Source organism: Zootoca vivipara, chromosome 7, assembly GCF_965207765.1.
Source record: "Zootoca vivipara chromosome 7, rZooViv2.hap1.1, whole genome shotgun sequence".
Lineage (NCBI taxonomy): Eukaryota > Metazoa > Chordata > Lepidosauria > Squamata > Lacertidae > Zootoca > Zootoca vivipara.
The window spans coordinates 5,619,007-5,631,484 of record NC_142590.1 but is presented as its reverse complement, the minus strand read 5'-3'; the positions used below and the strand labels follow the sequence as shown (position 1 = coordinate 5,631,484).

At 44.4% G+C, this 12,478-nt stretch overlaps 1 protein-coding gene across 1 annotated transcript in view; it reads right to left on the bottom strand.

The window, feature by feature from the left end:
• LOC118089449 (P-selectin) overlaps nucleotides 1-8,447 on the bottom strand; it is a 33,896-nt gene extending 25,449 nt beyond the window's left edge. Inside the window, 6 exon segments of the mRNA XM_035124139.3 lie at nucleotides 2,731-2,838; nucleotides 3,443-3,826; nucleotides 4,705-4,780; nucleotides 8,303-8,371; nucleotides 8,374-8,409; nucleotides 8,412-8,447. Of these exon segments, the coding sequence (XP_034980030.3) occupies nucleotides 2,731-2,838; nucleotides 3,443-3,826; nucleotides 4,705-4,780; nucleotides 8,303-8,371; nucleotides 8,374-8,409; nucleotides 8,412-8,447 (709 nt within the window).
• Nucleotides 8,448-12,478: the final 4,031 nt, after the last annotated feature.

The following is a 12,478-nucleotide window of genomic DNA, read 5'->3' as shown; positions in this document are numbered from 1 at the left end:
TAGGATGGAAGCTACTTCCCCCCACCAGATTCCGTGTCTCTAGAACAGCTTTCTGAAAAAAAAGCTTTGTTGTTTTCAGCATATCAGACTACAGCAAAACTCAGTAGAGCAGAATCAGTAGTAAATTGGAAATCCTGAGGTCTAGAAAGCTGGATTTCTCATATGTGTGTCGGCTTCTCCCCTCTAGATTATTCCAGCTCCCATCTGGATTCCTTGACCCTAGTTCCTCCGGTTTAGCTCTTAGGCTGCATACACACAATACCTTTAAAATACATTCAAAGTACATCCTTTCCCTCGAAGAATTCTGGACAGTGTAGTTGCACAGTTACAATTCCAGCAACTCTTAACAAACTACGGTGCCCATAATTATATTTTTTGAGGGAGGGAAGTGTGCTTCAAATGTGCTTTAAAGGCATGGCGGGTACACAGGCTTATGCACACAACTGAGCCACACTTTTCACTGAGACAGTAAACCTGCATCTTAGAGTAATACCACTTCAAACTACAGGTTAAGACTTGCATGGCTGATATATATTTTAAAACCCTTCGATATAGAAAACTGGCGCATCAGGGAGAAGACTCAGCTAGAATCCAATATCTAGTTCTATATATTTTGTGTGGAAGAGACCAGCCATGTGAGCCCCCATTCACAATATAAAGTACAATTCAGAGGTGAGTTTTCTCCTCGTGAAAATAGGCCAAACTTGCCCTTTTGATTCCCCCAAACCAGGGCCAAGAGTGGCTGAGGATAATTTGTACATTTTGTTGCTAGAATTAAAACCCCTGGCTTCCAACATAGATGTTTCAAAGGAAAATTATATTGAGCAGGGCAGTAATGTTATGTGTGATGCATGTCAGTCAACACAACAAGGTTAAACATTTCTCACAGAGCAATCTGTATCTGAAGAAGTGTGCATGCACACGAAAGCTCATACCAATGACAAACTTAGTTGGTCTCTAAGGTGCTACTGGAAGGAATTTTTTATTTTGTTTTGAGAGCAATCTTTGTTATTCACATTCCAGCGTGCTTCCTTTTGGGACATAGCTACACTACAAATGTAAACTAGTTTTAAAAATAATTTCCTCTTTCCAGAGAATTCTGACTACTGTAGTTTCATGAAGGGCAGGGTGTGTGTGTGTGTGTGTGTGTGTGTGTGTGTGTGTGTGTGTGGAGAGATGTCAGCAGCCTCAAAGTACAATTCTCAGGATTCTGGGGGGAAAGCCAAAACACTTAAGTTTTTTTAAAAAAACAAAAAAGTTAGTAGCATAGAACAATAATCTACATAGGAAGAAAGGTGGCAAAATAGGAGGCTTTGCAAAAGATGCTACTGGTTTCATCACATAAGCTTCATACAGTGGTACCTCGGGTTACAAACGCTTCAGGTTACAAACTCCGCTAACCCAGAAATAGTACCTCGGGTTAAGAACTTTGCTTCAGGATGAGAACAGAAATTGTGCTCCGGCGGCAGCAGGAGGCCCCATTAGCTAAAGTGGTGCTTCAGGTTAAGAACAGTTTCAGGTTAAGACATACCTGCCAAGTTGCTGTCAGAGAAATAAGGGACCGGGCTGGAAATAGCAGACTGGAAGTAGCGCTGCTGCCATTTTGGAACTGGGCGGAGCATGCTCAGAAGTGACTTTTGATGCTGCTTTGCCCAGTTCCAAAATGGCTGTCGCGCCAGAAGTCGCACTGCAGCCATTTTGGAACTGGGCAGAGCAGCAGCAAAAGCTGCTTCTGAGCATGCTCCGCCCAGTTCAAAAATGGCCGCCGCGCCAGAATAAACCAGGAAAAAAAAATCCGTTTTTTCATCTAGGAACAGCTGGAAAAACAGGGATTTCCCGGGGAAAACGGGAGACTTGGCAGCTATGGGTTAAGAACGGACCTCCGGAATGAATTAAGTTCTTAACCAGAGGTACCACTGTACTGTGAATGGACAGAGCCCTCTGAATGTCATTTAAGTAAATAAGGTAGCACCAGTTCAAACATCAACAAAAGCCCAAAACTGGAAAGAAGCACTCCTCAGCCTTGAAGAGGAGCAGTTTCTCTTGCTCAACAAAAAATGATTCACAGGAAAACCTCTTAAAAGATATACAGTAGAAATAAATGTAAATTTTGTATTTTCTGGTGCTCAGGAGACTGAGCAAAAAATCTGATAGTCCCAGGTTCAAAATTCAGTTGAGCCATTAATTCACTAGGAAGGCCCTGAAGGAAGACCCCCCTCACTCTCCCAAATGGGGATCACACTGGCCTTCCTTACATGGAAAGCATACGTGAAGCACTCAGAACCATACCCTCCAACATTTTTCCAATGAAAATAGGAACATCCCATTCCATAATGATAATTTTACTATTTATACCCCACATATCTTACTGGGTTGCCCCAGCCACTCCGGGCAGCTTCCAACATATATAAAAACATCATAAAACGTTAAAAAAACTTCCCTATACTGTACAGGATTGCCTTCAGATGGCTCGGGGGCAGATAACTCCATACCCTCCAACATTTCTGCACTGAAGATAGGGACTTCCTAAGGAAAAGTGAGATATTTCGGGATCAAATCAGATACCGGGATGGCTTCTCTAAATCAGGGACATCCCTGGAAAATAGGGGCACTTGGAGGGTCTGTCAGAACATGTAACTCAGGTGCTAATTATTCTTATGTTTTGTCAACACGTCACAGGTATCCATCACCCAGCCATGATTCTGGTCCTGGGGATGTTAGAAGACTCACCATATTCACACTCAGGCCCATAGAAGCCAGGATAACATTGGCAGGTATAATTCCCAATGGTCTCCACACACTCCCCATGCTGACTGCAGGACGAAGGCTGGCAGGAAGCTGCACAGAAGATAGAACTGGATTAGAGTTGCACCATCTCTTGAAACTTAGAGCTCTACTCCCAAGGGAACATAGAACTGCAGTTGCCAGGATTTCTTTGGAGAAGAGAAGAGGGATACACTAGTTAGCAGCCTATTTTCATTCTGTAGTGTTGATGAATTATATCAGGGAATATAATGTGTTATGCATATAATGCATATAATGTTATATGCAGAAATGTGTACATATGTTAAAACTGCATATAAAAATGTGTTTACAGTATTATGAGAAATTCTCTCTGAAATGCTGGTGAATTTTCATGAGGAGTGTTCAAAAATAAAATTCACAAATTGCTGCAAAATGTGGAGAACTGAATATTAGATTGGAAAAATGAGAAACTAAGGCTGGATCTAGACACATCAAATAAGTGTTTCAGTTGAATGCGTTGTAAATTTAAACAGGGAAATCTGGAAGGGAAAAACGGGACTCCACAGTGTCATATAAATGCATATAAATAGCTTTTTCTTTACCAATCTTAAGAGAACCAAAACTGATCAGTCCTTCCATTCCTAGTTGTTGGTATTCCACAGCTATGACACAAAAAACCCCAGAATGCTTTCATTACCTTGGTAGCACAGTGGCAGTTTTTTGTTAGTACAACGTTCATCATTCCATTTTCCAGATTCCACAGGCCTTTTAATGTATATCTCAACACAGTCCTCTCCAGACCGCTTGTTGTTGGGTTCCCGAGAAGCCCAGTTTTCTGCTTCCTTTGTCAGGATCTTGCCCGTTCCGACCCAGGTCCAAACGTTGTTAATCTTCCGGATCCCAATCCAGTAGTACGTGCGATAGTATGGAATGGTAGCACTGAGAAAGGCAATTTCTTCTTTGTTTTGGATTGCTACCAGGTCAGTATAGTGCTCCTGGCAATATCTCCTTGCCATTTCCCAGTTCCTCGGTGGCATCGGCCCATAGTGGTAAGTCCAGGCACCCGCAGAAGAAAATAGCCCTGCCAGAGCAACAGGAAGCATTAGAAGAAGGCTGCAAGTACGCAAATGGTGATGAATACAGCTGGCCTGCTCTTATTAGAAGCACTAGATAACTTTAAATTAGCAGCCACAGAGGACAAGGCATTCTTCAGGACAGACTCCAAGCTCAAAAGGGAGAGGTGGCACTTTTGAACTGATCCTAACGGTTGAAAATCAAACAGAAATTAAATAGGTGTAATTGAAGAAGGGAGCAGCTAGCCCAGTAGGACAGACATATTTGGAGTGTAACAAGGACCTTCTACTGGTGGAGGGAATCATTCATCTTTCCCCCTGGAAACCCCATTAAGAACTGCTTTGGACAAAGAACTTAGCAAAATTACATTAGTCAAAATTACATTAGTGAGCATTTTCTTCAAAAGGGTTTACGTGGGCTTTTTACGGTTTTGTGCCACCTGCAATATTTTCCTATTGTGACTATACCAGGAGATTCTTCTCGGCAATGACCGCTCCCCACATCAAATGGGGGGCAGCTTTTGTGTGGTTGCGCACAGCCCCCTGGATCCCAATGCGGCTCCTGGTAGTTTGGACTGGCTTCCTCCTCCCCAGGCAGGACACCTGGGGTCTCTGCCTACCTCGCTCAACCACCCAATCCTACCTGGGGAGGCGTTGCCAGGGGATTGGCCAGGTAAGGGGAGGGACCGCCCTGCCCACACAACAGAAGGTGTAGCTTACCTGGGAAGCAGCAGTCAGCTCCAGAGCAGAACCCAAGCAGCCTCAAACACATTTCTGCTTTCACAACTCTTCCCATCCCCAGCGTTGCTTCATATCCTTCCTTGGCAAGGTCAGAGTAGTAATAGCAAAATGACATTTTTTTCCAGTAAATTTCATAAATACTTACCACAACTAATAATAGTAAACAGCAGCATGTGGTCATCTGTTCCTCTAGACCGCAATCTTCTGCTGGTGGTTACACCCTATTTGAGGATACAGATTTGCTGTTAAAGTGACATTGTGCATACAATTTTAAATGCAAATTCATAAGCCTCCTTATACCATCCAGCCAAAATTGCCTTTCGAGGGTCAAACTATATGTGGCAACATCCACACAATTAGCAACTGTGCTGTGCAGATGCTTTTTTAAAAGCGGCAAGTGTGGCCCAAGAGGGTTCTGGGGGTGCAAAGGATTAAGGCTGTTTTCCTCAACCTTTTTCCAACCCTGACCCTCCTGTCCACAGGGGCTATTTAAATGTTCCATATGTAAATAGAACATGTTTTATTTAATTTTTTTTATAATTCATACAAAATACAATAACGTAAAAAATTATACTTTTAAGTATTTCTCTATCAATGTTACCCTTGTGCCTCTGATGACCAGAAACAAGTGCTGTGAATGCTGCTGGCGCTGATGTTTCTTTGTAATAATAATAATAATAATAATAATAATAATAATAATTTATTTATACCCCACCCATCTGGCTGGGTTTCCCCAGCCACTCTGGGCGGCTTCCAACAGAAAAATAAAACACAAGAATCTATTAAACATTAAAAACCTCCCTGAACAGGGCTGCCTTCAGATGTCTTCTAAAAGTCTGGTAGTCGTTTTCCTCTTTGACATCTGTTGGGAGGGCGTTCCACAGGGCAGGCGCCACCACCGAGAAGGCCCTCTGCCTAGTTCCCTGCAACTTGGCTTCTTGCAACGAGAGAACCGCCAGAAGGCCCTCGGTGCTGGACCTCAGTGTCCGGGCAGAATGATGGAGGTGGAATGGAGGCAGAATGATGGAGGTGGAATGGAGGCAGAATGATGGAGGTGGAATGGAGGCAGAATGATGGAGGTGGAATGGAGGCAGAATGATGGAGGTGCAAGAAGCGCTCATGGAGTTCCAGAGCGACATAGCAGTCAAAGTAACTTTCAGTCAAGAAAAACACCATTTTTGGATAAAGAGTACAATATCTAAAAAGTTTCCCCAGCTTTGGGATGAAGTAAAATTGAATTTCATGGTATTTTCTACTTTGTACTTGGTAGAATCAGGATTCAGTCGTGTTAATTATTTCCTCAGCCTTAACATAAGGACAGAGGTGATCTTCGGTTATCCCTCACAGCAATAGAACCAGATATTTTAAAAACTTGTTTCCCTCGCTCCCTATATTGTTGTTCTGCTGGACCTTCCTATGGCATTGTCAGTTGCTGTATTTGGGGCTAGGTTGGAATTTTCCCAGCTGGCAAACTGGCTCCTCCCTTCTGGTTTTAGCCACCCTCACAGCAAACGTCACAACCTTGGTGGTATATGCATTGGGTAGGCATAGTCTTGGACGGAGGACAGAGGGGAGATTGTAGCCCCTGCCTGCCCCTCTGAAAATGGGGATCCAGGAGAGATGCTTCCGGACTCAGCTAGTCTGGTAAAGAAAAAGCAATATATATGCATTGTATATGTGATATAATATTGTGGCACCAGATGGTGATGTGGAGTTCCATTTTTCTCTGTTTTCCCTGTTTTAATTTACAACACTTTAACCCAGGCATCCCCAAACTGCGTTCCTCCAGATGTTTTGGCCTACAACTCCCATGATCCCTAACTACCGTAACAGGACCAGTGGTCGGGGAAGATGGGAATTGTAGTCCAAAACATCTGGAGGGCCAAAGTTTGGGGATGCCTGCTTAACCTGAAACGCTTCTTTGATGTGTCTAGATCAGGGGTCAGCAACCTTTTTCAGCCGTGGGCCGTTCCACCGTTCTTCAGACCATGTGGTGGGCTGGACTACATTGGACGGGGTGTGTGTGAATGAATTCCTATGCCCCACAAATAATCCAGAGATGCATTTTAAATAAAAGCACACATTCAACTCATGTAAAAACACCAGGCAGCCCCCCCCAGAAATAACCCAGAGATGCAAGTTTTCTTGAGGGAAATCATGACTGTTTAAAGTGGTATGACACAGGTTTAACGGCATAGTGCAGATGGGAGCTGCAGTCTATACCAGGGGTGGGTGGAAGGTAGCTCAGAATCTTCTGGTAGGTCTCTATGGGATATTCAGCAAACCACCTCCAAGGATTTATGCTTTCCAGTTGTTTAACAGTAGCAACGACAGCTTCCGCTCACGTACACACCTGAAAATCAGGCTGCTAAATTAAAGGTTGGAGGAAACCTGGAATAGGACCCCCCCCCCAATATGAGTTCTTGTACTGAAAAAGATTCCTGTGCTAAGGTGCACTTTGAGTTGCCCTGCTCCTTAATTCCAAGCATATGTCTTCCACGGCCACCTTCATAAGCCACGTGTCATGACCCCACTGGAGGAGGCCAACATTACAGGGGGACAAGGAGACATACCAGACCCTTCAGGGTGGGTCAGCCTCTTCCCCAAGACATAGCAGGCTCTATATTTATTATATAGATGTATATGAAGTAAATATACATAATTTCTTTTATTCATACAAATTATGATGAAAGGTTTTTAGATGCTGGCTTCAGCTGCAACTGTATACTAAAACATAGTCAAAATTAGCCATTGCATGTACTACTAACATAATTTTAATTGTTGCAACATCTCCATAGGTTTTTCCTTGTTTAACTTAAATCAGAACTGATTCTGGCTTGTCATTTCCACAAACTGTATACTAGGCACTTAATCCAGTAAAAATCAGGCTGTCCTATTAAAATCCATGACACCCAAATTAGGCATAAATAAGCTGGTCAACTCCTTTTAAAGCAATTTAGCTGTGACCTTTATACTATAGTATTGTATTATTTGAATGCAGTTTGTTGTTTTTTTGAAGAACAACCTTTTTATTAAAAAAAAAACCCACGATATTTTTACTGGAATTTTCAGTACAGGAGAAAACTGGCACATATGGCAACAGGACATCAAAAAAGTAAAAAAACAGATCAAATAAATTGAAATAAAGCACGTATAAGGAATAACAGAAAAGGAATACAGTATATGCTAAATAAAATAATAAGGAGTTTACATTGTCATAATTATGCCAAGCAAATCATTTGATTTAGTAAATTGAATTACAACTTTTGCAACTTCCCCATTAGGTTCTTCATTTGTGGGTGTGATCCCTGAATTGTATGTACAGCACTAGACTTCTAAATCATAGTCCCACAATTTCTGCTACAAGGGCTTTGGCATGCCAAAGTAACATTATTATTGTGGACAATGTTCATTCACTGTTCATTCAATTCCCCACCCCCAACCTTCCCCAAATATTCCTTGTTTGGGCCTGAGGGCATCACAGCTCCCAGCCTCAGCCCCATACAAGTTTCTGAGTTTTTCCTCACATTTTTTCACATTCACTTCTGCACCCACTCACCCAGCCTATAAGAGACTATCATGGTCACCAGTGGAGAAGCCACTCTCCCCAATACTTTTGAGTTCCATTACTATGCCAAAGATAGATAGAGGTAATCTACAGAGGAAGCTCAGAGCATACTCACCTGTCCCTTATTCCTCAATTATATGGATTTGCCACATATCCATGAAGAAACTGTACCTACCACGTTTAATGCAGACCCTTCGGATTTCTCCTTTCCGTGCTGCTTCTTATGTGGATAGGCATGAGTATTAAACACCTCCTTCCTCTCCACAGCCTTCTTGTGCCAGGCTAACACTTCCTCTGAAGCAGACCGAAGCTGATTGCATCCTTTTCCTATTGCCTGCTTTCACTGTGCCGTCCCGTCACAACCACATGCGGTTAACTCCTTGTCAGCTGTTGGTTTGGGCATGGAGCAGTGCCCTTCTTGGATGCTGGGATATGGCAGAAAAATAGTAGCGCTGCAGTAGAAGCAGCGAGAAACTGAAAGCAGTAAGGGGCATCTATTTCAGGTGGCAAGATGGAACCCCCCCCCCAAAAAAGCAAATGTACTTGCTAGTAGAGTGGGTACCATCCAAAATCAGATTTGGGGTGAAATATTTGTGTTGAAATCAGCTCCCCCCCCCAAGAAAAAAAGGTGCCGCTAAACAACCATGCCTCTACCATCATCCCACTGCCACTTGCCCACCCATCCACTCGCACTTGAGCCTAGGGCTTGCTGATCAGAAGGTCGGCAGGTGGCACTGTGGGTTAAACCCACTGTGGGTTAAACCACAGAGCCTAGAGCATGCCAATCAGAAGGTCGGCGGTTCGAATCCCTGTGACGGGGTGAGCTCCCGTTGCTTGGTCCCAGCTCCTGCCAACCTAGCAGTTCGAAAGCACGTCAAAATGCAAGTAGATAAATAGGAGCCGCTACAGCGGGAAGGTAAATGGCGTTTCCATGTGCTGCTCTGGTTCTCCAGAAGCGGCTTTATCATGCTGGCCACATGACCTGGAAGCTGTACGCCGGCTCCCTCGGCCAATAATGCGAGATGAGCGCGCAACCCCAGAGTCGGTCACGACTGGACCTAATGGTCAGGGGTCCCTTTACCTTTACCATCATTGCTGCTGCTTCCTGTGGCTATAGGCAAGGCCTTCCAGAGGTGCCTTGTTGTGACCGTTTTTACAATCGCCATATCGCCTTCCAGGAAGGTGCCTGATAATTGTAAATAGGTCATGCCAAAGTGCCTCTTGTTCTGGTGGGTAAAAAGTAACGGTAAAGCACCCCAGTTAGGTCCAGTCGCGAATGACAGTTTTTCCAGGTCATGTGGCCAGCATGACTGAGCTGTTTCTGGCGAAACCAGAGCAGCGCACGGAAACGCCTTTTACCTTCCTGCCAGAGAGGTACCTATTTATCTACTTGCACTTTGACGTGCTTTCAAACTGCTGGGTGGGCAGGAGCTGGGACTGAACAACAGGAGGTCCGCAGGTATTCGAACTGCTGACCTTCCGATCGGCAAGCGCTAGGCTCAGTGGTTTAGACTACAGCACCACCTGTGCCCCGTGTTCTGGTGGGACCTTTTTACAATAGTCAGGCACCTTCTTAGAAGGCAATTTGGCAATCATAAGGGTGTCGCCAGAGAGACTCTGGGAGGCCGTGCCTGCAGCTGTGGGAAGTGGCGGTGGAAGAGGAAGCGGCAAAGGTGCAGGTGGGGAGGGAGTGGGCGGGCAGGCGGGCAAGTGACAGTGGTGGCGAGATGGTGGTAGTGGGGGAAGAGATGGTAGGACAGCGCACCAGTGCGTACTGCCTCAAAAAAGGCACTGCTTTAAATGGAGCATGCAAAGATACATGTCCCTGCCTTGCTTCAAACAATTTTGTCTGCTCCCTTTTGTGCTGCAACCTGGGGCTGGACTATATTTTGAAGGGGGGGGGGAAATGAATGAATTCCTATGCCCCACAAATAACCCAGAGATTCATTTTAAATATAGTCATACCTCGGTTACAGACGCTTCAGGTTGTGCGTTTTTGGGTTGCACACTGCACCGAACCCGGAAGTACCAGAACGGGTTACTTCCAGGTTTCAGCGCATGCGCAGAAGCGGCAAATCGCAACCCGTGCGTAAGCAGACGCGGCGCTGCGGGTTGCGAACACTGCGGGTTGCGAACGTGATCCGTGCGGGAGGCACGTTCGCAACCCGAGCGTCCACTGTAAAAGCACACAGTCTACTCATGTAAAAACACCAGTCAGGCCCCACAAATAAACCAGAGGTGCATTTTAAATAAAATGACACATTCTACTCATATAAAACTTCCTGACAGTAAGAGCTGTTCGGCAGTGGAATTTGCTACCAAGGAGTGTGGTGGAGTCTCCTTCTTTGGAGGTCTTTAAGCAGAGGCTTGACAGGCATACGTCAAGAATGCTTTGATGGTGTTTCCTGCTTGGCAGGGGGTTGGACTGGATGGCCCTTGTGGTCTCTTCCAACTCTATGATTCTATGATTCTAAATCAAAGACACATATAGGAAAAGCCATCCAAGTAAAAAGAAAAAGCCAGGAAGACTCTCCTGTTTCATTCTTGCTGCTGTAGTAAACCTGACTGTAGATGACAGCCGAGCTCAGATGACCAAATACTTCTCCACAGAGAACAGTTCCACCTTGAAAGCAAATAAATCAGAGAAATATATGGGTCTCCAAATATGCAGTGGACATGCACCAGGGACATGTAAATCGAGGTGGTCCAAGCCCAATATTCCATTGTGTGTATGCCTATTTCTGCACACATTGTTTCATATTAATTACAGTTGGGAGTCCAAGAATATGTCTCAGAAAGCTGGAGTGAATCTTTTTTAAAATCACTGTTATATGCTTGGACCCATAGCGGGATTCCATAGAATATCTGGGATAGCACTTTTGTTTGAAATATCTGGTTGGCCGCAGGAATAAATTGATTACCTTTCTGATAGTAAAAACGGGCAACTGCTGATGAGGTGCACTTTGCCTGTTTTATGGTATTTGTACGATGATTTGTCCACCCTAAGTTGTTCTGGAATAAGATTCCCGGATACCTATAGATTTTCACTTGTTGGATTTCTTGCCCTCTTAGATCCTTTTCACATGTACTGCTCTCAAGCCAGGTGTCACCCATCCTGTATTTGTGCCTTTCATATTTTTTTTTTGCCCAAGTGTAGTACTTTACATTTCTCTCTGTTAAAATTCATCTTGTTTGCTTTGGCTCAGTTCTCTAATCTCTTAAGGTCATTTTGAAGTGTGATCCTGTCCCCTGGGGTATTAGCCACCCCTCCCAATTTGGTGTCATCTGCAAACTTGCTCAGGATGCCCTCAAGCCCATCATCCAAGTCATTGATAAAGATGTTGAATAAGACTGGGCCCAAAACAGAACCCTGTGGCACCCCACTAGTCACTTCTCTCCAGGATGAAGAGGAGCCATTGATGAGCACCCTTTGGGTTCGGTCAGTCAGCCAGTTACAAATCCACTGAATCGTAGCATTGTCTAGCCCGCATTTTACCAGCTTCTTTACAAGAATATCATGGGGCACCTTGTCAAAGGCCTTGCTGAAATCAAGATAGGCTATATTCACAGCATTCCCTTCATCCACCAGGCTTGTAATTCTGTCAAAAAATGAGATCAGATTAGTCTGACACGACCTATTTTCCAGAAACCCATGCTGACTTTTAGTGATCACAGCGTTCCTTTCTAGGTGCTCACAGACCGTTTGCTTAATGATCTGCTCTAGAATCTTTCCTGGTATTGATGTCATGCTGACTGGGCGGTAATTTAATCCACGTCCCCCAAAATTTACACTGCTCGTTCCAATGACAACAAAAGAAACACACACTTAGCTCTTGTTTCCAATACACTCATCCCGCCATAGATAGGTCCAACAGCAAACAAAAGGAGGAAGCTCTTTTTCAATCCAGCAGTCCAGAAATGTAAATAGGCCCTCTGCCAGATTGAATCCAAGCAAGACAGAAATTATATAATGGTTACTACATGTTTCCAAGTAAGCTACAATAAGGACCAGCAGGGGTCTTTTAAAGACAGCATTTCCAGGGGTTTACTTTTGCAGGACATCCAATTGGATGAGTCCGAGCTGGTTGTGAAAGTGCGTAATTCCAAAACCAACCAGCTGGGTAGAGGAGCATTGTTGCGCCTTCCTGCTACCTTTAGTAGCCCCTGTCCAGTTAAAGATGTGAGGAAATACCTTGCCTTTCGCCTACTGGGGGTGGGACCCCTGTTCATCCATGAGGATGGGTCACGTTTGAGCCGCCACCAATTTGCTGCAGTGATGCGTAAGGCAATTGCAGCCTGCGGCCTACCAGCTAATGATTTTGCGCCTCATTCCTTCCGCATAGGGGCAGCC